The 26,873-nt window shown below is 36.8% G+C and overlaps 1 protein-coding gene across 1 annotated transcript; it reads left to right on the forward strand.

Moving 5' to 3' along the window:
• The first annotated feature begins 468 nt into the window (after window positions 1–468).
• On the forward strand, window positions 469–16,098 carry LOC115435828 (m-AAA protease-interacting protein 1, mitochondrial). The gene is made up of 6 exons (XM_030158442.1): window positions 469–540; window positions 3,119–3,706; window positions 8,559–8,630; window positions 8,728–8,854; window positions 10,608–10,752; window positions 15,689–16,098. The coding sequence occupies exons 1-6, from the start codon at window positions 469–471 to the stop codon at window positions 15,780–15,782; spliced, it is 1,098 nt and encodes a 365-aa protein (XP_030014302.1). The 3' UTR covers window positions 15,783–16,098.
• The last annotated feature ends 10,775 nt before the right edge of the window (window positions 16,099–26,873 follow it).

Here is a 26,873-nt window from a genome sequence, read left to right on the forward strand (position 1 = left end):
CAACCTGCTTGCCTATTGCAGATTCACTCTTCCCAGCCTGGTGCAGGTCTGCAGTTTTCTTCCTGGTGTCCTTGGACAGCTCTTTGGTCTTTGCCATGGTTGAGTTTGGAGTCTGACTGTTAGAGGCTGTGGACAGGTGTCTTTTATACAGATAACGAGTTCAAACAGGTGCCATTAATACAGTTAACGAGTGGAGGACAGAAGAGCTTCTTAAAGAAGAAGTTACAGGTCTGTGAGAGCCAGAAATCTTGCTTGTTTGTGGGTGACCAAATACTTATTTTCCACCATAATTTACAAATAAATTCTTTAAAAATCCTACAATGTGATTTCTTGGATTTTTTTTCTCATTTTGTCTCTCATAGTTGAAGTGTACCTCTGATGAAAATTACAGACCTCTCTCATCTTTCTAAGTAGGAGAACTTGCAAAATCAGTGGCTGACTAAATACTTTTTTGCCCCACTGTATATCATGGAGTTTGCGGATGATACGACTGAGGTGGGCTCCATCACTAACAATGACGAAGACAACTACAGACATGAGGTGAGTCAACAGGTCACATGGTGTAAGGACAACAATCTCTTCCTGTGAGGAACACCAAAGAGATTGTGGTTGACTTCAGGAGAAGACACTCATGGCATCCCACTCTTACCATCAACAGTGCTGCTGTGGAGAGGGGGAGCAGCACCAAGGTCCTGGGGTGCACATCTCACAGGATCTCTCCTGGACAGACAACACCACAACAATGCCCCCCCCCCACACACACACACACACACACACACATTTACACAGGCTCCACCTCAACTGTTTTGCTTGACTCAGTAGGCTACATTCTGATATTCTGACATGCTTGCTGACTGTCTACTTTATTACAAGCTTTACATTATTGTCGTATCTGCTGCTGTTTTGATCCATTATTCACCTCCTTACCTCATAACTGTAACTGGTGCTATTGTAAATAGATTTATATACAGGGTGTCCCAAAAAATTTTAAAAACACTTTAAATAATTGTAAAGTAGGTGTTAATTACAATTCATTAAATTTTTAAAATGTAATAGAATTTACAAACTATATTTTATTGTTTTGTCACCACCTGTTCTCAAACTGACGTCCGTTCTGGCCCAGACACTGCTGACAACGCCAAGCAATGGAATCACACACATCACGAAACAGTTCCCTTGGTATTTGCGTGCATTCACGTCCAATGGCTGCTCTCAATTCAACAAGTGTTGCAGGCCTTATAGTGTAGACTTTGTCTTTTAGGTATCCCCATAAAAAAGTCTAGTGGTGTGAGGTCTGGTGAACTTGCCAAACAGGTGGATTGGATGGAGGGGTTTCGTTGAATGCCCTCGCGTTCACCAGACCTCACACCACTAGACTTTTTTTTTATATTCTATTACAGTTTATTCTTTATACCACCTATTAGTTCTCATTCTATTTTCACCTCTTTTTTAAAGAAATTGCATGGCTTTTTAATAATAAGGTGAGAGAGAAGGTGTATTTAAAATCTCTGTATGTCCTGTGCATTTGGTGAATTGACAATAAAAAAAAAAATCTTTGAATCTTTAATCTACCTGTCTGAAAATACTGAGATCAGGCAAAATATGAGCATCCCAGAATAGATTTTCTGCAGCGTGAAAACACAGGGAAGGAGTAGATGGAACCCTCCCAGACCACATGAATTAAAGTGTCTGCGAAAGGTCATTATGGAAATTTTGCAAAATGATGTATAAAAATAAACAAACTATGAAGTATTTCAGCTTTAATTAGTTAGTTGCAGTTGATGTATTTGTCTTTATTTCTCTGACAGCGGTTGTAGGCTATGTGAAGTTGTAACATTAAATGCTAATATGTTGAATGTGATTGAATTTATACATTAATATGAATGTATCTCTGCACATGTTACTCAATATTCTGCTGTTGTACTATGCTGAGTATTTCCACTTTATGCTTCAGTTATTTTTCAGAAGACTGGACACTATGGATGATAAAATTAGCTTCTAAAACATGCTACAAAACATTGTTAACATTAAATAGGTGTTTTGCCTTCTGTGTTTTACTGTCTTTTTGACTGATGGCAGAAGAAATGCCTAGAGATGTAGAAAGATGTTACTGGTTTCATGATTTCTGCAAGATTTATTCCACTTTATATCTTCAAACTACAAATATCACAAATATTACTGAAGTGAAAGTTTAAATAGTCAGTTTATCAGCATAAATAACTGACTGATGGTTTATGTTTAACCCTTACAGACCCACAACTATTTTAGTCACAACTTTGAAATGATTTTTTTTTTGTCTTTCCCAAGTCATTTATCACCATTTATTATAATGTTATCCTTTGCATTTTGCGTTTTTTTAGGGAAAATTCAGGCATTTTCCTTTATTTAATTTACTGATTGTGTAGTTGTTTATTAAAGCTCGGAGTAAATTCAAAGGTTATTGGATCAAATGAGAAAAAAATGAGGAAAAAGGGACTTTTTCAAAAAAATGTATCATTAACTGCATTAATTATACATGTAAATAATTGGTGTAAAATGCAGTTTGTCATCTTTTCTTGGTCATCAGTATGGCCCATTTGGACGTTCAGAGGCTCCATTGTGAATGTTTTTATGTTCAGTTATTGATATCTTTGCTCAAAAAAGTCACTTTTTTTTCCAGTTTTATCTGTTCCTCCAATAAAATCCCTCAACTTCAATTTGAACTTTTATGAATATCTACATGATCAGTAAATTAAATATAGGAAAATACCTGGTTTTCACTGAAAACATGCAAAATATAGAGAGTAATAAATGTTGATAAAACAATTAAGAAAGGTTAGAAAGAGAGAAAAAATAATTCGGTAACTGCCACAAAAGTAGCACTGAGTCTTAATGTGTTAATACTCATGTACATAAGTTTTATCTCTTACATATACCCTTTATTGTCCTCATTTCCTCCATTAAACATAATTCTAACGCTAAATTAAGAACAGTTTTTCTCCTTACTCTATCTTTTTACTCTTGTTTCTTGCTCTCTGAACAATATGTTTTTCTAAATATGAAAATGGAAAACACTGGACCTGTGAACTTTGTATTTCATATCTTTAATGTTCGTTTTTCTCATAAAATATTTTTAAAGGTGATGTTACAGGCCATTATGCGCGACTGGTTGTTCCTACATTTTCCCCGGTCCCTGAACGCCGCAGTCACCAAAAGCATTCTGGGTAAAGTATGGGTTGAGTTGCATAAGGTGTCCAAAGGCACCGGCGGTAATGGAGGCTGTGTCAGGCCGGTCCTGGAGTCCAACAGAGGGATAAACAGAGTCATGCAGCGGATCGGCAGCCTGTCCGTGTGCAGGGAGCTGGGCGGCCTCGGAGCCTGGACCCCCGGTGTCCGGAGGAACCCCCAGACCCGCCTGACCCGTCCGACCCGCTCCAGCAGCAGCAGCAGCGGGACCAGGACCAGGCAGCGGGTCCAGGGCGGGGGGGTGTGTGCGGGTCCAGTCCGGCCTCTGTGCAGCCTGAGGCTGGTGTTCGCCGGTCAGACACACAGACATTTGTGTTCGAAGGTCGGGGATGAGAAGAGCCGCCCCTCCCGCCCGGACATCTCTGTGGTGGGATCCCCGGACCACATCACATGGGTCCGCTGTAAAGTCCTCATGTTCCTGATCAGGCTCTACTTTGAGGTAGACCTGGAGTCAGTGGAGTTTGAGAGAGGAGCCAAGCAGGTAACCTGCTGATACAGATGCAGCTATTGATTATTTTTATTATCGATTAATCTGTCGTTTATTTTCTCCTGTTCGATTCGATTAAACGATTATTTGAATTAGCAAAAAAAAAATATTACAAAATGTGAAACAGACATGTGAAAATGACAAACAACGTGTCCTTTATTCCAGAACCAGCTGAAACAACCACAAAAAGTATAAAAGTAAATGAATCTGGAACAATTAGACCCACCCATGCATTTCTGTTCCAGTAGAGTTTCACAGGTTTACTGGCAAAAACTGCAAAAGACATTCCGTAAAAAAATATGCATGTGAAAAAAAAAAAACTGTTGCATCACACTGTTTCCAATGAAGGCAATTTAATGAAAAAAAGAGGCCAAAACTTTTACTTTCCTGGGTCTCAGGTGGATATAGAAATAACAACAACAGTATAAAAGTATGTATGTATGTATGTATGTGTGTGTGTGTGTATATATATATATATATATATATATATATATATATATATATATACATATACATATATATAAACAAACAAGCAAGTCCAATGACATCTACAAACAATCTGTGCCCTGCAGTCTTCAACACATTTGGATAAAACTTATTAACAACTTAAGCTTGAACTAACAAACAACTGAAAAAAATAAAGACAAATAGTTTTAATGTTTGCGTGAAAAATTAAAAGTTTAATGGAGTAAGGGATGGTTCCAATGTAGAAAAGTGAACATATAGACATGTTCTGCCTTTTTGTCCTCGTCTCTTCTGAACTACACTACATGTTGTTTGTGTTGATCCTGGCATCATGTACATCACAGTAAGTGTCCGTGTGAAACACAACAGTGGAACCGATGTTAGGTGGCAGCAAAATTAAGGAAACAAAGCTTTGATTCAGGAAAATTGTAATTGAATATTTTTTTTAATTGATTCAATTTGATTAATTCTTTCATTTCTATACAGAGCAGCCTTTGGAAGCCCCTTTCCCATTTCAATCATGTATTACATAAATACAGGGTTCCCGCGGGTTCTTAAAACTTTTGAATTTACGTATCTGCATTTAATACCTTAAAAAGTCTTTAAAAGGTATTAAATTTGATACGGTAGGTCTTAAGTTAAGTTGCCATAAACTTGTTTTTGTATTGTGTTTAAATGTCCAAGCTGCGAAGAAAGAAGCCTAACATTAGTCGACTCAGTTCCACCCGTTCCAACCCGACAATTTATATTGAAATTAAGAACCAATTATTGCTAACTTTGTAGCCCCGGAGAGAAATGACTCGAAACAGTGGGAATCAAGGTGTTGGAGTGAATAAATACCTTTTCCTGAATTCCAGGAGTGTGTCTGTGAAATGGGCATTAAAAAGGTCTTAAAAGACTTAAAATGAACTTGTAGAAACCTGTGGAACCCTGTAAATATAATATATGGGAATAATTGGGAGCCCACATATGCTTTATTTAAATGATGAGAGTCAGGTTTTACCCATACCAGTCTGTCTGTTTATGTTTCAGGGGGAAGTTGATGAATGTTTAGGACAAACAACAATATGTGGGCTGGAACCATATCTGTAGTCAGTTATATTGTGTGTTGGCAAACATCAGCTGTTTAAGCACCCACCAGTTAACTCTCACTGTTAAGGAAGTAAAGCTACTCTTAATGTAATTCTTGGTTCTTGGTTAAATTCCAAACAATAAGGCTAATCTACACAAAATGGGTTCATTTTTAGACCTGATTACATCTGTGCTGAACTTTAAATTGTTTTACACCAAACTTTTAAACTAACTTGTAATTGATAAAGAATCCAGTTCAACCGATCTTTAAACTTCAATTTAGGTTTGACTCTAAATTGAACATTTCACTGTGCACATTTAGGGGCACCCATTTGCAAAAAAAGGAAATATATGAAAATATAATATTCATAAAACATGTATTCACTGGTGTATAATCACCAGAAAATGTAAAGTGTTGGGTTTTCATGACCTGAAAATGAACCATGTATGTCTACAGAGGGATAGTCCACCATGATTCTATAGTTGCTCCAAATGATTTTCTTCATTTTTCAGGTGGAATCTAATGTCCAGTGGCATATACATTTCCTATGTTTGAATATGATCTAGAAATAAGGCTTTTTCAAATTTAGTGACCGTCAGAGGTGAGAATGAGATATACAGTTTTCAGGTGGGGGCAGTCTACAACTTTACCACTAGATGCCACTAAATATCACACACTGAACCTTTAGGTTTATTCTTGGTCATTGATTAAGTTTCAGAATCAGCGTGGGGTTACAGCAATATTTAAAACTAACTTTAAACCCCAGTCTAAAAATGTAACGGTTGAGCTAAAGAAAAAAACTGGCTTTGAAACAGTAAAAAATCAACTACTCAAAAAAAAAAAAAAAAAAACTTGACTAAGTAGTTTGAGATGTTCAGTGTAGGTCTATGTGGGTCACAGGTTTTCAGAACCTCATCTAGTGGCTGTCGTGAGTATTACGCTTTCAGATACTTGCGTACTGACAGTAAGTTGGAGCCGAAGTCGTTGTAACCCCTCGATAAATACTGAACAGTATATTGTGTCTAGAGCTGAAATGATTAATCAACTTAATCAATTAAAAAATTTAGTTGATTTACAATTTTCCAGAATTGAAGCTTCAGTTCCTTAGTTTTGCTGCTGCTAAGCATTGGTTCCACCGTTGTGTTTCACTCGGACACTTATTGTGACGTACATGATGCCAGGATCAACACAAACGTATAGATATTTTTATATAAACTTTTATACTGTTGTTATTGTTGTTATTTCTATATGCATATTTTTACCTCCGCCAAGGAGGTTATGTTTTTGCCAGGACAGATTTTGGACAGATTTTGTTATGGACAGATTTTGATGAAATTTTCAGGGTTTGTTGGAAATGGGATAAGGAAGAAATGATTAAATTTTGGTGGTGATCGGGGGTGGGGGGGCCCACGGGGGGGCCCATTTCCAACAAACCCTGAAAATTTCATCAAAATCTGTCCATAACTTTTTGAGTTATGTTGCACACTAACGGACAGACAAACAAACAAACCAACAAACCCTGGCAAAAACATAACCTCCTTGGCGTGGGGGGGCCCACGGGGGGGGGCCACTGATCAGCCTTGGCGGAGGTCTGCGCTCTCCGAGTGCTTCTAGTTTATATATCCTTTTACTTTTATACTTTTTATGGTTGTTGTTTCAGCTGGTTTTGGAATAAAGGACAAGTTATTTGTCATTTTTAGACATGTCTGTTTCACATTTGGGCCAGATCAAGCGGTGACATGGGGACACATTTCATGTTCAATAAGCTCTGTGTTTAAATTAAACAACTCATCTCCATGTTTAATACATGTATGAACAGGTCTCAGTAAGTACTTTCACATAACACAGGATACAATTTACAGAAATAACATTTTGGGGTAAAAATACTTAAATTACTGCTGTGTGACACAGACTCAAAATGAATTTTTTTGTTTTTTCACTTCACACAAATGTACAAAACATACTGTTCTCATAAGAAATTGATACTAAGTATAACATAACGCTTTAGCTATGACGTCAAACTACAATTGTGATCAATATTGGATAAAAATGTTTAAATATGTTTTTATGAACTCAAATATGTTGTGACACGGGGATAGCAGTTTGTACTTTTGTTCAGTATCAGAACAAAAGAGACTTTGCTGGAACTACAACACTATAAATATGCTAATAAACTTTTATTGAACATACATATTACAACTGAAGTGATATATACAGCTAATAGCAGAGCATATTTGACTAATAATTAGATTGTACATAACCTTTCTATATTCTTGTACTGTTTAATAAGGAGTTCCTAGAGATTCACAGTAGGGCTGCACGATTAATCGATTTTAAATCGAAATTGGATTATGTAATTGGGACAATGTTTAAAAAAGGGTAATCACCAAATCGAATTTTATTTCTCTCGTGTCTCCGGGCGGCGTGCCTCTGGGCTACCGTAGGCTCCTCCTCCGGGCTACCGTAGGCTCCTCCTCTGGGCTACCGTAGGCTCCTCCTCCTAACTGTGAGAGTGGTCTCCTTAGTCTTTGGTCTGCACAGACCAGTACAAAAATGGCGTACGCTAAGGAGAGTGAGAAGTTTGTGGCTGAAAAAAGCAAGAGCAAGTCAGTTGTGTGGAATTGGTACGGCTTCGAAGTGTCCGATGAAGACCAAGCCATTCCTCGCTATAAACTCTGTCTGAAGGCAGTATCTGTCAAAGACAGCAGCACAACCAACTTATTTCAGCACCTCAAACATCATCACACACCACAGTGGGAGCAGTGCGCTGCAATGCAAGCTGCACCCAAAAACAACATGCTGAGTAAAACATCACCACCAATCGAAATCAAAAATCTAATTTTTAGAGGATTTTATTTTTGGCCAAATCGTACAGCCCCAGTTCACAGACTTAAAATATCACTTATACAAGCAAGAAAAAATATTATTATTAAAGTTAATAGTGCATTTACATATTTTAGTCCTTTTCAGATTTTTAAATTAATATTGATTAGATCTTTTTTTTTCTACAACTGATACTGGAATTTTGTAAACAGTTGAATAAAATAGAGTTCTTAAGCAAATAAATTAATCTATTTGAGAAGTAATAGGTGAACCTCTATTTTTTGACACTGTTCTTTTTCGCTTCATCTGGCCCATTTTTACTGTCTTTTTATTTATTCAAATAGTCATTTAATCGAATCAAAGAAAATAATCGAGATTATTGTATTACAAAAATAATCAATAAGCGCATCTGTAATTATGCTACAGCCTGTGTTTGTGACTTAAAGACACCTGTGACCGTCACTGATGTCGTTCCTTGTCCGCCAGGCTCTGGTTCATGTGTCTGAGTTAATGTCCACTGGCAGATACCACCGGCTAAAGGGAGTCGTGTCAGATGAGGTAACACATCAGCATTTATACAAATACTCAAACACATGGAGTCTAATACAAAGTGACGTCTCCCTGTCGGTGTGTGATGGTGTCTTTGTGTGTCCAGATGATGGAGTATGTGGAGACCAAATGCAAGGCTCTCACCAAAGCCCAGAGACAGCAGCTCACGGTCACAACAGATGATATTATATTTCTGCTGCCGGAGGATGTCTCTGTAACCTTTGATACATACGGTGAGCTCGTGTTACCGTACATGAAACCACGCAGGCACATGCAGAGGTCAGTTATGGATTAATGCTGGGACAGTTGAGTGTTTTTTACAGTGTGGGGAAGCGGAACTTCGGAAGTCAAAGCAGAACCAACATAGTTCTGCAGTAATAGATGCCGTTACTCAGAGGTCATAAAACTGTCTGTGCTCTTGACCTGGAGATTTTTTTAACTGAGGTTTAGTCTCGGTATTGAATTTCAGTTTTTTATAGAACTTTAAAGTGGCAATGTCTAGTTGATTCATCTACTGATGAGTTAAAAGATATTAAAACAATCTATATCATAATACTGGAAGGTCTCAGAGCGCGTGTGTGTGTGTGTGTGTGTGTATCTGCAAGTTTTTAACTGGCCAATTTGGTAACTTCAGTTGAGGAATAGTCCCATCTCGGCAAGTTGATAGGACCAGTAGTTTGGGAGATATTAGTCATTTTTTAATACAATAGCCTTACAAACATGTTGTGTTACCCATGACGGTTGACAGGAAGCACAGTACCATTCTGCATGACAAGGAAATGAAGTCAAAAACACGACACATTTACTAACTTAAGTCCCTAGATATCAGTATTAATATGATCCATGGTTCCCAACAGGTCAACGTGCTAGTACATAATATATCCTCATTAAAATATCTAGAAACAAGTTTATGAACCTTTTTGGGGGAAAAGGGCAAAAGTTGCAACTGTTTGATTCACTGAGCCTGTTTCCATGAGCATAAAAATCCAATAACTGGGAGTAATCGGATAATTGTAATAATCAGATCTAACGCATTTACATGTACTTAAGAAAAGAAATAATTGTAAAACCCTGGTTTAGACACTCCAGTCCATTATCAGATTTCTATTGGAGTGCGTATATACATAGTTATGGTAGAATCAAACCTCCTGTTTTTGTCTTCTGCTCACATTTGACTACGTAACTTCGGTTTTCCACAATTTTAAGTGTTTTTACAAATGCACAGTCGTAAAAGAATGAAATAAATCAGATGATCCTGTATACATGCATGAAGACATCAGAGTATTGGGGAGAAATGCAGGTGTGTTAATCCGATTTCTCATAATAAGATTACTGCTGTTACCTGATAAAACATATCAGATTATACTGAATTTACATACATTTATGTTTACATTCACACCAATACTCTGATCATTATTCCATTTGTGGAGTTATCAGATTATTTAAGTGATCATGTAAATAGCATAATCTGATTTGTTTTATCAGAAAACAGCAGTAATCTGATTATGAGACATGAAATTAACACACCTGGATTTCTCCTCAGTACTCCAATGTCTTCCTGCATGTATACAGGTTAATTTGAGCTATTTAGTTCTTTTACATCTGCGCATGTCTAAACACAATTAAAATTGTAAAGAACAGAAGTTACGTAGTCAAACATTAGCAGAAGACAGTAACAGAAGTTTGATTCTACGTACAAATCCGAAAGAAAGAAATCCAATAATGGACTGGAGCATCCAAACCAGGGTTTTTTGATTATTGCACCTCTTAAATACATGTAAATGCATTAGATCTGATTATTACAATTATCCGATTACTCCCAGTTGTCAGACTTTTATGATCATGCAAACAGACTCACTGTTTACATGGTCACTTGAATAATCTGACAGCTCCAGAAATCGGAGTATTGGTTTGCATGTAAATGGGCTCATCAATAAGTGGCAAAAGGATTATTTTATTATTTCATAAACTGTTTCTCCACTACAGGACGAAAGTTCTGCTTCGTCGTCATGAGGTTTTGGTTCCTGACGACACAAGAAGGACCTGAAGACCCAGAGGGAACGAAAATCTTCAAAATATCATCCAGTGAAGACGGCAGCCCACAGAAGAAAATAGCAACTGCTGTGTATGAGTAAGTACTTCCAATTAATTTCCATATTTGTCGTCCTTTTGTCCTCAGCTATGGATCATGATTAAATATTTCCTTTTCCTCCTTTGTCGTTGCCAGTTCTTCTCCGTGTGCTGGCTCTCATTAAAAGCTCATTCTTGATCTGTAATTTTCTAACATGTTCTGTGCCAAACCCATTTAATTTCTTTATAGAGAGTGTTGAACCACAATTAAAAAGGTACAAATATTTGCTTTGACGCATAATTATAAGTTGGCCAAAGTTAGCTACAGGTCTGTGAACATATGGCAGGTGTGTTTTTGTGGGCGGGAAAAGAGCCACAGCTATGCAACAACCGATGCTGAAAGTTAAGTCTCTTTCAAATGCATGCGTGTAAGTATTACTTTGGAAACATGCTCTGAGGTGTCATGCGTGGGTTCATATAATATATTTAACAGCTTGCTTTGCTGCTGGACTTCCCCCATATTATAGTCATGGTGGTAAAGAAGGTAAGTGAAAGCCAAGACACAATAACTGTCTTCAGGGTGATACTTTAGTAACTCAGTGCGTGGGAGGGAAATTATAATATAAGATCATTTTATATTGCAATAGAATTCAGTTTTTTTGTTGAAGTCAAAGATGGTTTCCATTTATTTTTGACGTCTTTGTTGTTTCACTTGAGTCTGAAAACAGGTGAACAGTCAGACATTGGATATATGCACCAAAGAGCATTTCAGTGGTTGCATGTGATTATAAATGGAATATTATACTTCACGTTCTGAACAGATGGAAATTGATAATATTCTACATCAATATGTGAATTCTTGATTATATTGATTATATTGATATTATTTGGGTGCTTCTATGAAACTGGGTTTATTTTGGTATCTGGCACTTTTCCAGCTTTTTAGACCCAGTAATAAAAGAGAAATTTAGACATATTTCCCTCCAGGATGTATCTAATGATGGTCTCCGATAAATGCGAAAAAAAAACAAAAACAAATTATACTCTTCTTATGAGCCATCCCAAAATTAATTAATTTTAATAAAATATTGGGGCCAAAAATAGGACCAAAACTGGGACAGGAAAAGCTACCTAGGTGTCTGTGTAGGGATGGGAATCAAGAACTGGTTCTTTTTGAGAACTGGTTCCCAGTAGTTCGATTGCTTGGAATCGTTTGCCTGCCTGCTTAACAATTCTGCTTATCGATTCCGCCTTTGTTGTGCATGCACGATGACGTCACACGTACGCTGCATTGTTTTAGTCAGAACGTAGCCAACATAGTGTTGAGACAGAAACGGTCTAAAAAGATGACACCAGGTCCACTTACTTGGAACACTTGCAAAGCTTCCATGTCTTCAAAAGGGTGGAATCCCTCCAATATCCTCAAACGTGTGTTCACAGCATGTGAATCATTTACAGGAATGTCACGTATTAGCGGTGCTTGTGAATGTAGCGGCAGAGTGAACGCCAGGCCGGTTCTGGTTCCAGTGTGGGCAACAAATGTCATAACTCCTCATATACAAGTTTCTGAAGGTAAGAAGGGAAAGGAAATGAGGTGCACAACAACAGGAGACAAGGCGAACCAAGTCGAACCGGTTCCACGTAGTAGAAATGTAGCAATAGAGGAATTAGTAAAGCGACTTTAGTTTCACTTTCACTGCACACCCCCCCCCCCCCCAAACCGGGCCCGGCATCATCTGTTATTATTATTTGTACATACTGTATATGTTATATTTTCTGTGCAGAGATGGAAATATAAAAGACAGTTAATGCAAACACACCCATTTGTACTCTTTTATTCCCTCACCCAATGAGAATCGATAAGAGAATTGATAAGGAATTGGATCGATAAGCAATATTGATAATGGAATTGGAATCGTTAAATTCTTAACGATTCCCATGCCTATGTCTGTGTATTTGATCTTGAAAACATGGCTTGAAATGGTCTTATATACCGCTATAAATCAAGACACTGTGTTAAATTTGACGATCCTAGTGGTTTTTCTAATCCACACATGCAGGTTTTTCATGAATTTCAGTCTCATTCCAGGTTTTGTGTGTAACTCATCGTGTCCATCCTGCACGCGTTGCATGCAGAACTTGTCCATTTAAACACAAATAAATTGCGAGTGATTTTGCAACAGCGGCCATTTTTGTGAAACACTCTGCCTTTCATATTTACTTTGATTCACAAAATGTACCTGTGAGAGCATAAAAAGATATTCAAAAAATTGTTGCGTGTAATTTTCGGGTCCTTTTCACCATGCTACACACAGATTTTTGTATAAAAAATATTATTAAAAAATATAAAAATATGTTTTATCTGAAAAATAGTTTCTCTTTTATCTCAGTAAATATTTATTTTTAAAATAGACTCAAAGTTCTTCCAAAGTGTCTTCATAACATTAGTCTACATCTGGTTTGCATTTTTAGCCCCCATGTCCTGCTTTTAGGGACCAGTTTCATAGAGGCACCCATATTGATATGATTCTTGATCAATTTTCTGTGTAAAAAAAAAAAAAAAGTACCTACACAAGTTTACATCATCAACAAAACTACTTTAATTAAATTAGTCTCACAAACACTGATAGTGAAACTCTGAGCTGATACTGATATTAAAATGTTGACTTGGTCAACATTTGATCCTGATCCTGATGGGATTCCTGTTTTTTTGTTTTTTTCCTTTTAAACCTCCATTTTGTGCAAAGAATAAGAAAGGAATCTTGATTGCAAATAAAAATGTGCTATTTGAAATCATTTTGCATTGGACCCCAAATTACTTCTATTAGCTACTTATCCAGAAAAACAGAACTCTAGTAAAAATGAATGTATATTTATTGATCTCTGTCTGTAAAGCAAAGTAGTGCATGGAATTGGAAAAACACTGACAGACCCAGTGGCTCAGTCAGACACTGTCTAGGCTTCCAGTTGAAAGAATGAGCCTGTTTATATGATCATAAAAATCCAACAACTGGGATTAATCAGGTAATTCTAATAATCAGATCTGACACGTTTACATGCACCTCAGAAATACCATCGAAAAAACCCTGGTTCACATGTTTCAGTGCATTCTTGGATTTCTTTCAGAGTAAGTGATGATAGACTTAAACTTCCTGTGATCCACTTTAAGTGCCTTGAAAAGCACTATAGAAATCCAATCCATTATTATTATTATTATTATTATTATTATTATTATTATTATTATTGTCTTGAGTTCATGTTGCTACAGATTTTCATTGTTCCTGTAGCAATGACAATAAAAATCTATTCTATTGACTACATCACTTCTGTTTTCTGCGATTTAATTGTTTTTACACATGCACAGATATAAAAGAACTGAATAAATCAGATTAACCTGTACACATGTTGGAAGACATTGGAGTATTGGCAACAAATCTAGATGTGTTAATCTGATTTCTCATTATCAGATTACTGCTGTTGTCTGATAAAACTTCAGATTATGCTGTTTACATGGTCACTTGAATAATCTGATAAATCCAGAAATCAGATAGTGATCAGATTTTTAGTGTGCATGTACACGGGCTCAAAAAGGCACATTTAGAAAAACCAAATGATGCATATTAATACGGAAAAAGTTGGAGACCCTTTATTAACTGTGTCAAAGACTTGGGCCTAACGGATGGTTCAGTCAACTGATTCAATCAATACATGTAAAGAATTGGTGTAAAATGCAGTTTGTCATCTTTTCATGGTCATCAGATATGACCCATTTGGACGTTCAGAGGCTCCATAGTGAATGTGGAAACACCGTCATCTTCTACAACATTGATTCACCAGTAAAACTCATGGAGCTGGATCAATGACAGTGGGTGGAGACACTTGTTTTTAGGTTGAGTTAATGATATATTTTGCTGAAAAGGTCACTTTTTCTAGTGTTTTCTTCTGTTTTGAAAAAATAACCTTTGAATTTACACTGAGATTTAACAATCATTTACATAACCAGTGAATTAAATATAGAAAAATCCTTGATTAACACTGAAAGATGCAAAGGATAATATTAAAATAAATGGTGATAAATCACTTAAATGTAGAGAAATTCATTTGGACGTCACCACAAAACATTGTTCTGAGTCTTCATGGGTTGAACAGATGAAACAAATCATGTAATATCCTGACTCTGAGATGAGTACTTGTCTTTAAATGGATTGTAAACTCTTGTTTGTAAGACAAAGCCACCACAGTACACTATAAGTAAAACACAGCTGTTTCTGTGTGATTTAAATCTAACACATACATGATTTACACTGAAAAATACGGAAATAATGAAAATTGCAGGGGATAATATTACAATAAATGGTCATAAATCACTTTAGAATGATTTTAGGTAGAAAGAAAAAGTCATTTGAATGTCAACACAAAAGTACTTTAAAGGTCTTTAAGGGTTAAATTTTGAATTTATTACAAAGACCCAACAACTATGGCCTTTGTGCTGCAGATACACAACTTGTCAGACACCTTGTGTCTAATTAATCTACTCATTTAAAGGACACAAATAAGTTGTTCATCATGTATAATTCTGTTTCTGCCCTCTTTCACTGCCTGTTTCTAAACAACTGCTCCCATTTTTGGCTGCAGAGACAAAAATACTCATCTTCCTGCGCCTGTTATTGTAAAGCCTCTTTCTGCTGCCATCAGTAATCCAGTTAGTTGTTGGACCACATGGCGTAGCTACTCTACCTAATGCCCACCTATCTAGTTAGCCAGATTCTCTTTCCTATTGTTTCAGGTCTTAGAATCCCTCTGAGAAAGCCTGTTACACTTCAAATTTGATCCCAAAGCCCAGCAGCGGCGGACAGGTTGGCAGGATAAGGAAGCCATTTTTAGAAAGCTCACCTCATTATTTCCAAGGTGAGAGATGAAGCAAAACTTAGTTAGACTGTCTGTTTTAGTTGATGTGGTGTGTTTTTCTTTTCTGTCTTTTTTTTTTTTTGCCTCAGATTCCACCGTGAGCTGACACTGGGAGCTTCTCCTGATTGGACCGTCACCACAGTCTGGCACTGGCACTGGATTCAGGCTGAAACACCCAAATGAAGCCGCCAAGGGGCAGTGAACGGAAGAATAAAGTTATCAGGACGCTACAAAATTCAGCTCAAACACATGACACTGAAGAACTGTGTGCAGACGAACACCTCAGTCTGCAGGATGAACCAAGAAGAAAAAACTTTTACTCGATGACGACCTCTGACCTCAGCCTTCAGACGTGTTCTGTTCTTCCATTTGCAGAAACACTGTTCAATTAAACTTTGTGTTTTAGTTTTTGCTTTATGAACAGAGATGACTGTAAAGCAGAGAATCTCTGTACTGGGTTGTGAAACATAACTTGTATGAATAAATGTCTATTGTTTTACAAGTTTTTTTATTTATTTTTACATCTAGACTGTTTGATTTACCTAAGAAATCAGAATCGAACCAGTCCATGTGAAAAGTCACTCAACATTTGTGAACTAAAGTAGATCACAACAAGGTATAGTAGTATATATAATAGTATATCACAACAAGGTCGCCACACAGGGCTTTATGGAATTTGTTGAATTGATAAAAAAACGCAATGAAAATAAGCAAACACTGAAATAGTCAAACAGTCGAAGTGAGTGGATCAATGTCCTGGCCATCCCCTGTCCTTAGACCCTCCTTCTTGGCAAGGAAAACTCCAGAAAACCCAGTGGGAAAAAGGAAAACATGGGGGAGAACCACAGTAAAGGACGGACAGGTTGTAGATGAAACCAGGACTGACGGACATCCATTTGCAGACGTAGTTCCAGTCTGCAAAGATGCAGTAGGGTGGGGGCACAGGAGGAGGTCCATCCAGACAGGTAAGGGTAAGGGAGGAGGTCCGGGGTCACAGGTCAGGACAGGACACAGAAGGGTCACGTCAGCCCCCATTGTCATTGGAACTCAAGGGGCTACAACTGAAACAGTAGCTCCTTCCCCCAGAGGGGAGTGGGGAAAAGGGACACCGGGTGAATAGTGATGAACGGACTAATTAAACTAGATATTGGAAATTATAAGTAGAGACAAAAGTGGTCTGTAATACCAGAAAGAGGTGATAGGACTCAGTGCGCTGTAATTTCCAGCATTATGGCTCCTGGGGCAGCTTAGACTGGACTGTGGGGTTCAGTCTGTTTTTAACCAGCCTGACCAGAAACCTTTTCAGAGAATACCACTAACAGCTGGTAGTGGTACTGTTAGTGTTCTCCTATGGGGGTCCTCACCACTTTCTTCTCCCCTTTTCTCCCCCCTCTGCTCTCTCCTTCTCTCCTCCACCTTTTAGAATACATTTCACTGGAGAACCTAATCCGAACCACCACCATGCAACACCCACCAGTAGAGTCCCTGTGTTTGGTCCCCTCTCCTCACACACCCACCAATGTATAATGATGAATATGTAATCAGTATCTACTTGTGTCTTGTCTGGGTTGTCCCACTGTCCTGTCTTCTGTCTGTTTTGTCCCACTGTCTTGTCTCATCCTGTCTCTGTACACTTGGGGCTACATGAGCCCTCCCTCTATGTATATGTATACAAGCAAGGAATGAATGAACATGTGAATATGAAGTTGGAGATTGTTACTTAAATATGAGCTGTAACTAAAAATAAAGTTGTCGTCCGAAGAGGGGTGGTGGTGGCAGGTTTAGGAAAAAAAAACCCAAAAAAACCTTTTCAAAGAGGAACATTTTCAATCTAATCTTAAATGTAGAGACTGTGTCGGCCTCTTTAATATTAGCTCAAGCTGATTCCGTAAGACAGGAGCTTGGAGACCCTGGGAACTACCAGTGGATCTGCATTCTGACAGCAAAGTGTTCTGTTAAGGTGGTACGTACTAGAGCATCTTTGACATGAGAAAGGCCCATACCATTAATCATCTTGTATATAAGAAGGAGGATTCTAAACTCAACTGGAAGCCAGTGAAGGGCTTGGAGCACAGGGGTGATGTGCTCTCTTCTATTAATAATAAAATAAATGTTAAAGTGAATCAGCACAGGTCGGAAATGACCGAACAAAAACATTTTCACAACAAATATGAGAGTAATTAGGGTGTAATTTCATTTTTAGCTCACCAGTCAGCAGGCATGAGCCTTGTGAAGGCGTCGTCTTTGTTGTCTTCATTGTCTTCGTTGTTTTTGTTGTCTTTGTTAGCAGTTTCTTCAAACATCTCTAAAACTACTGGTCGGATTCATTTCAAATTTTTTATGTAGCTTCCTTGTGACAATGTCTACAGTGTTTGTTCACAGTTTTAAGATATTTAGATTTTTTAATTTTTGACAAAGTTTTGACAATTTTTTTGAATTATTTAAAATGTGCCTTCACTTATAATGAGTCATATTTAAATGGTTTATAACATGGAAATGGTTACAGATATCAATATATTTACAACTGAGCATTGATAGGAAGACACATGGAATTTGCATTTGGGTCCATGACCATTGACCTTGAAGGGTCAAAGTCAAGGTCACCAGTGTCTAGATTTCAACGACCTTCTCTGAAACTACTGGTTGGATTCATTTAAAATATTTATGTGGCTTCCTTGAGCCAATATCTAGAAAGTTTGTTCACAGTTTTCAGAAATTTAGATTTTAAAATTTTTGATGAATGGTTTGTATATTAAATATTTACTTTACGTATAATGGTCCATATTTTGATGGGTCATAGCATGTAAATAGTTAGAGATATCAATATAGTTAGTGTTGAGCACTGATAGGAAGTCAAACATGAACTGTCATTTAATTTGATGAGTATCCTCCAGTGAAAGTACCACCCACTTCTGTTGGGAGATTGATCTGCATCAAGATCACAAGACTCTAACAGCGGCAGAACCTGACACTCTCACAAATTCAGCTTGGTATTGATTCTTGATAGAACATGCCAGTGAGATACAGGGCCATTGGTCCTATTTTTTGTTAATCAGATCTTCACATGAATTCACTGCAGTTTAAGTTTTGCATTTTCTATATCAATAAAAATGCAATAACTCCATTGAAGTCAGTTCTGTGAAGTTGATTTAACTATAAAGTGCTTTTATTGCCTAAACCTACAAACTTAAATGAACTGAAATCTGCAGGTGCAGTCGACTGGTTCACAGGATAAACCACTGAAATAATCACCCAATGGTAACTATCATCTGCATGTTTTTTAAAGTCCTCTGCGCTAAACAAAAGAATAACTACCTCTGAGCCGCAAATATAAAATGGAATTGAGAAAATGTGTGTTTTATGTGCTTTCTTCATGGAGATTGTTCTTTAAATTCCATGTGCAAATGTTCCACCAACAGAACTTCTTTGACACTATTGTACAAAAACACTGAGACTGTTTACATGCACATTAAAACTCTGATCATTATCGGATTTCTGGAATTATCAGATTATTCAAGTGAACATATTAAAAGCATAGTCTGATATGATTTATCAGATAACAGCAATAATCTGATTATGAGAAATCAGATTAACACACCTGGATTTTTCTCCAATACTCTGTTTTCATGCATGTATACAGGCTAATCTGATTTATTTAATTCTTTTACATTTTTGCTTATGTAATAAAAGAAGAAAAAAAAGAAATCATAGAAAACAGAAGTGACTCAGTCAAACATGAGCTGAAGACAATAATAAGAGTCTACCATCACTACGTGCATACATATGTGTAAATCAGATACTGGACTGAAACATCTAAACCAGGGTTTTTCGATTATTGTATTTCTGAAGTGCATGTAAATGTGTCATATACGATTATTACAATTATCTGATTACTCACTGTAATCAGATTTTTATTGTCATGTAAATGCGCTCAAAGTCGATGCCCAAGACTAGTGTGCTCCGTTCAAAAGCATGTACAAACGACACACTAACAGCCCAGAGATTTTTAATCTCTATTCCACAATACCACTAGATGGCACAAAGTCCTGGATTTGATGACTTCTGTCCACTCCACCTGCTTCATGCCTCTTGAACAAAGGCACAGACTGGAAGACAGTAGGTAAAACATTAAATACAAATAATAATGGACTACATACGTAGAAATGTTTATGTGAATGTGGTTTTGGTTTATGTACTTGTGCAACTATCCTTTCTGCTCTTTTTCCACTTAAGACCAAAAAATTGAATCTGATGAGTCTCTAGGGATCCAAACTTGAAAGACAAAATACATGTTTAACTGCCTTTCATGCATTTTGATTCTCAGTCCACATGGGAATATCAGAATACTGCTGATGTTTGGTTGCTCGCAATACATTTGACAAATGTAGTGTACATTTGTGTGGATCTGTGTAGAGCTGAGATGATGACAAAAGTATGAAAATCCCACATACAAAATTAAGTTTTTTAACAATATTTAGTGCTGTAATGTCACACATGTTCTGTTTTTTATATATTTGTATGTATAGGGAGCATTTCAAAAGTGAAAATGATCATTTGATTGATTTAAAGTTAACCTGAATGAATATTAGTGTGACTTCATCCCCAGATTTGGAAAAGCAGAACTAACAGGTCATAGTGTCACATGGTGTCAACAAATCACTGGAACTCATTCATTCATTCATTCATTCATTCATTCATTCATCATCTGAACTCACTTTATCCTCACTAGGGTCACCGGGCAAAGGCAAGGTACATTCTGGACATGTCACTGACACAGAAATGAACAACCGACACAGAGACGAACAACCAACCACGCTCTCATTCACACCTATGGGCAATTTAGATTAACCAGTTAACCTATCAGTGCATGTCTGTGGACAGTGGAGGAAGTTGGAGTACCCAGAAAGAACCCACGTAAACATGTGGAGAACATGCAAACTCCACACAGAAAGGTCCCACCCCTTTTATTACTTAGTAATGTAAAGTAAAGTAATAAACAAAAAGGATTTAGAAGTGGGAGATGTGATTACATCGATCATTCCTCATATCATCCTTAACATCCAAGGAATGTGTAGGAGATGAAATGGGGAAAAAATGTAAATTGAAAAGGTTACAAAATTAGGGTTTAGACATCCGTATTCTGGATAATCCTTAAAATTTGGAGTTCTGCATCTAGTTTATTCTGGTTATTAATTAAATAGTCTACAAATCTGCTTGGATCTGTCTAATTCTAAATTGAGAAAACCGTAAATCTTAAGAAAGCTGCTTTGTCATGAGTACTAATATAGTTTATATGTGTAAACCTAAACATCACCCCATGAAAGAATGAAGTGTAAAGTGTTAAACATGAAACAAACAGGAATTGGAAGAGGGAGATGTGAGTACATCAGTCGACCCCCACCGGCTCCTGTAAGACTATCCTGTCTCTCTCATCTACCATCCAGAACTACCAAAGGATGTGTAGATGGTGAAATGGAGGAAAAACAGTTGTTAAGGGTCGAGATTAGGGTTTAAAACCTCTGAATTCTAATTAGAATATTATATTTTTTAAGGTATTAAATCTAATAAATTTCATTTTTATCAAAAATAAATGACTAATATGTTTAGAATTTTGTCGTCTAAATTTAGAATCCATGATAAATCGAAAATAATTACATTGAACTAAATGCTATGTGTAAGCTTGGTTATAAGTACTAAATTATTGGTCTTATTCCCATAGAAAAAGGTACCATTAAATATTACTTATTAAAGACTTTAAAAAGGGGGCCAGGATTTAAAAGTGGGAGACATGACCACCTCGATCAGACCCAACTATTTCCATTAGGCCTATTATGTCTATGTCTAGACCATTCATGCCATCAAGAGGATGTGCAGATGGTGCATTAGGTTCAAAAACTACTTTTAAGTACATGATGAGGGTTAAGGTTAAGGTTTATAAACTAAATCTTTTTATTATATTCACGTCCAAGTGTTTAAAGGTTTACTGTGACCTCAACTCCAACCAGTAAATTAGGGGTGAAATGATGTGTTCAAAGGGTACACATGGATTAGTTGGGGAACCTGTTGTATTAAGGAGATATATTAGGTTTTGTTAGGTGTATATTTTGTTAAAAAGGGTGTCTAATTGTGTTAACTTACTTTCACGAAAAATTAGAAGAACTAAAGTCAGTTTAAGGCATTTAGAGGTAAAGGATTTTTACTTTGTGTTTGTATCTGGTGTTCTAAAAATAAACTAAAAAGTTAATTTTCAAAAATGATATGATATTTTATTATCATGTCAAAATAGTTGTGATAAATTGATGTATTGATTATAGTGGATAAGTTATTTATTTATTTTGTTATAAATAATGAAACGGATGGAATGTTATGATATATGTAGGAATCCAGCTAAAATATGGATGGGAACAGTACCTGTATGCTTCTCAAGAATATGTCTGTAGTGAGAGATGTTGTTACCTAAAAAGACCACTAGGTGTCAGACTAAGACCATGTTTTGTCCATAGGGGAGCCAACTGTTTAGACTCACCATGACGGAAAGATAAAAACCCTATATCCATATATTAATTTAAAGTTAAGAGTTTAATATTAGAACATTAATGAAACATTTTAAAACAAATCTTCTTCACTAATCTAATTATCTATTTGGTTTTCTTGAATTAATTATGTTAATATTTTAACCGAAAAGTGTATCACTTATTTTTGTTATCCTGATTATTGCTTGATGGGATGATACATTGAATTTAAGTAATAATCAGGATAATAACAATAAGCGATACACCTTTTTTAGTTAAAATATTAACATAATCAGTTCAAGAAAACTAAATAGATAATTAGATTAGTGAAAAATATTTATTTTAACAAGTTTTATTAGTGTCCTAATATTAAACTCTTAACTTTAAATGAATATATGGATATGGGGTAGCTATCCTTTATCTTTCCGTCAAGGTGAGTCTAAACAGTTGGATCCCCTATGGACAAAACATGGTCTTAGTCTGACACCTAGTGGTCTTTTTAGGTAACAACATCTCTCACTACAGACCTATTCTTGAGAAGCATACAGATACTGTTCCCATCCATATTTTAGCTGGATTCCTACATATATCAAAACATTTCAGCCGTTTCATTATTTATAACAAAATAAATAAATAACTTATCCACTATTAGCCTACTTTTGTCCAATTTTGCTATTTCTAAAATAAATCATCACATCAGTTTATCACAACTATTTAGATAATAAAATAATCTATAATTTTTCAGAATGAACTTTTTTGTTTATTTTTAGAACACCAGATACAAACTCAAAGTAAAAATCCTTTACCTCCAAATGCCTTATACTGATTTAAGTTGCTTCTAATTTTTCAGGAAGGTAAGTTAATACAATTAGACACCCTTTTTAACAAAATATACACCTAACAAAACCTAATGTATCTCCTTAGTACAACAACTTCCCCAACTAATCCATGTGTACCCTTTGAACACATCATTTCACCCTTAATTTACTGGTTGGAGTTGAGGTCATAGTAAACGTTAAAACACCTGGACGTGAATATGATAAGATTTATTTTATAATCCTTATCTTTAACCCTCATCATGTACTTAAAAGTAGTTTTTAAACCCTAAAGCACCATCTGCACATCCTCTTGATGAGAAAGACAGGATAGTCTTAAGGGAGCCAGTTGGGGTCGATTGACGTAGTCTCATCTCCCTCTTCCAATTCCTGTTTGTTTAATGTTTAACACTTTACATTTCATTCTTCCATGGGGTTGAGGTTTAGTTTTACACATATAAACTATATTAGTACTCAAGACAAAGCAACTATTTTAAGATTTATGGTTTTTCTCAATTTAGAATCACACAGATCCAAGCATATTTGTAGACTATTTAAATAATAACCTGAATAAACTAGATGCAGAACTCCAAACGTTAAGGATTAACCAGAATACAGATGTCTAAACCCTAATTTTGTATCCCTCCCAATTTATATTTTTTCCCCATTTCATCACCTACACATTCCTTGGATGTTAGGGATGATATGAGGGAAGTGGTATAGCCAGTTAGGGTCGATGGACGTAATCACATCTCCCACTTCCAAATCCTTTTTGTTTAATACTTAACCATTAACATTATGAACACACATATTGGGATTGAAATTTGGGTTTACACACATAAGCTATATTAGTACTCATGACACAGCAACTACTTTAATGTTTACGGTTATTCTTAATTTAGAACAACACAAATCCAAGCATATTTGCAGATTATTTAATTAATAACCAGAATAAAATAGATGCAGAACTCCAAGAGTTATGGATTAACTAGAATATAAATGTCTAAACCCTAAATTTGGATCCTTATCTAGAGAGTTTATATGAGATATAGCTATAGCTTATATGAGAGTTCAACTTTAGTGGCTGTGAAAGCTAGGGGGTGGAGATGATTATAATAGACCGATGCCACTTACGTCATCAATACTGGAAGTAAACAGATACACCGCCATGTTGGAAGGCAAGAGTGGAGGCAAGAGAGTGACAGACTGTGTGTTTAGCAGCTGCTTTATCAGTGATAAGATATTTTAAACAGGTTATTTGTGACAGTTTATCATTTACATATGGTAAAATATTTTCAAGGAGTGAACCCTGATTTAAGGCAACACTATGCTGAGTAACTGGCTGTGATTGATGGGTTTGACCCTTAAAAAGACACGTGCTGAGTGGGAACAGGAACACCTAACATTTATAACATTTACATTTTTCAGATATATTACATACCAAAACAATCATAATTTAGATGCATAAACACATCTCTCTTTTTTGCCTTTTTTCATACTGATACCACAACACAAAGTAGACCTATGGTCACCTGTTGTGGCTCTTCAGTCATGGTTCACAGCTCGGCCTGGACGCCGGTGCTGTTAACCTGTGGACCCAGAACACTGGACGCTGGAGCCGTGTCCCGTTTGAGCTCCGGGCACAGCGCACAGCTCGGGCTCCAGGTCCAGCCCCAGCCGGCCCTCATGACCGAACCACAACCCAAGAACCGCAATATGTACCAAACTGTGGATAGCCAGTACCATCCCTGCTGTTCACCACTTTTAACGTTTATACATAATATACAGCTGACAGGTGACTGTGGGTCCACTACTGTACTCAGTACTCTGTCTCTGGGCACTGAGTTCCTTATATTTTTCTCGCTGGTTGGTTAAAACAGACGGGATCTTGTAGAAAGACTTCTCACCATGTCCCGCTCTGTTTGAGCAGCCTATTATTGCACAAAAGTTAACCATGACTACAATTATTAAGTACAATTATCTGTCTAACAAGCTTGGCACTGCTCTTTAGAGTGTATAAATAAAGGTGTATTTATATAATAAACATTTGATATAGTGCATGTTTTTTTTTTTACATTAGTAATTCATATTGCGCATAACTTTACATTATTGTTGGTAATAAATTAATTTAAGCACCAAAAAATCTGAATAGCCATTTGGGAGTCGAAAGAGCCTGCTCTTTTTAGTGAGCCGAACCAAAAGAGCCGATTCTCTAAAAAGAGCCAGAATTCCCATCACTACTTTCTAGCTTGTGGGTTGCCTTCCAATATGGCCACGTAAACATAAATCACGTGACCCGTGACGTCCTGTGGCATCGGTCTGTACTAGAAAACGCAGCTTTTTATGCTGTTAAAAAGTGACACAAAGTGGCATAAAATACGACGTTCTGAAGAACCAGAAGTTGGCGTTTTTTACGCCGCTCTTGAAACACTACATTATGCTGTAAAAATCAGCTTTTTGTGGGAATTTACACTGCATTTTATCACGTTTTGCTGGTTTGGACGGCGTTTTTTACGGCGATTTTAAGACCAGACGTGTTCTGGGAGGGGCGAATTGTGATAGAGCTGGCCTGCCATACCACGCTGCACCCCCGCATCTTTTGACTGCTCCTCTAACTTGTCAATCAGCCACCCCTGCACCAAATCAATAACTGGGGAGTCCTTGCTCCTGATGTCACCAGCTGATGTCCCCCCAAGTCTCACCACAATACATGTGGTCAAACATGTAGCATCACTGGAAAAACACTGACAAAACCTACTTTTCATAAAAAGATATGTGTAAAATTAGAAACTACCGCGTAATGTTTGGTTTTTTGTTTAACTCATAAAGACCCAAACATCCACCATCGACCAAAACCATCTACTAATCTAAACTGTTTAATACCTGTTGATCCATTAATCCCGTCAATACATGTAAATAATTGGTGTAAAATGCGGTTTGTCATCTTTCATGGTCATCAGATATGACCCATTTGGACGTTCAGAGGCTCCGTAGTGAACGTGGAAACGCCGTCGCCTTCTACAACGTTGATTCACCAGTAAAACTCATAGAGTTGGATCAATGACAGTCGATAGAGATGCTTGGTTTTACATTCAATTATTGATATATTGGCTGAAAAAGTCACTTTTTCTTCTGTTTTCTCTGTTGTGATAAAATAACCCTTGAATTTACTCTGAGCTTGTATGTGCATCTACAAGATCAGTGAATTAAATATAGAAAAATATATGATTTACACTGAAAAAATGGTAAAATACAGAGGCTAATATTATAATAAATGGTGATAAATCACTTCAGAAAGGTTAAATAGAGAGAAAAATGTATTTGGGAACTGCCGCTGGGTCTTTTATGGGTTAAAGTTCTGGTAGTTGTGATAACAAGCAACATGCATATGAAACAGGAAGAGGTTTTTGTTTTTTTTCATGATCATTGACTGAACCTGTACTTTCAGAGTTGACAAGACCACAGCAATGAGTTTAAGGCCAAGCAAAAAAAAAAAAAAAAGTCTCAATCGCATCGCTACAAGCAAGAGTGTCAACTACCTAACCAACAGCCTAAGCACTTAGTACATGGTGAGTCAGTGCCAGAACATGTCACATTGTCAAAGGCATCATGTCTGACAGGCAGATGAATGCTGCATGGCATTCTATTCTGCTGGCGCTCACTATTGATGTTGACAACATATCTGACGAACAGGCAGAATTCTGTCATTAGCGGCCACTAATTCATGCATAATGAAATATGCCGAGGATTATTCTAATGTTCTTGCATAGTAATGTGTCTGTGGAAGTTTGCGTGGGGGGTATTTTTTTGGTTCCAGCAGAGCATATCGCAGAGTCATAATGAGATTAAATAACATGGTTAGCTTAGCACATGTCAATATGCTCATGGATACGGTGGGAGGACATTAAACAATTTGCCACGCCTGTGCATCACTCAGTTTAATGGAA

This window comes from Sphaeramia orbicularis, chromosome 16, assembly GCF_902148855.1.
Source record: "Sphaeramia orbicularis chromosome 16, fSphaOr1.1, whole genome shotgun sequence".
Taxonomy (NCBI): Eukaryota; Metazoa; Chordata; class Actinopteri; order Kurtiformes; family Apogonidae; genus Sphaeramia; species Sphaeramia orbicularis.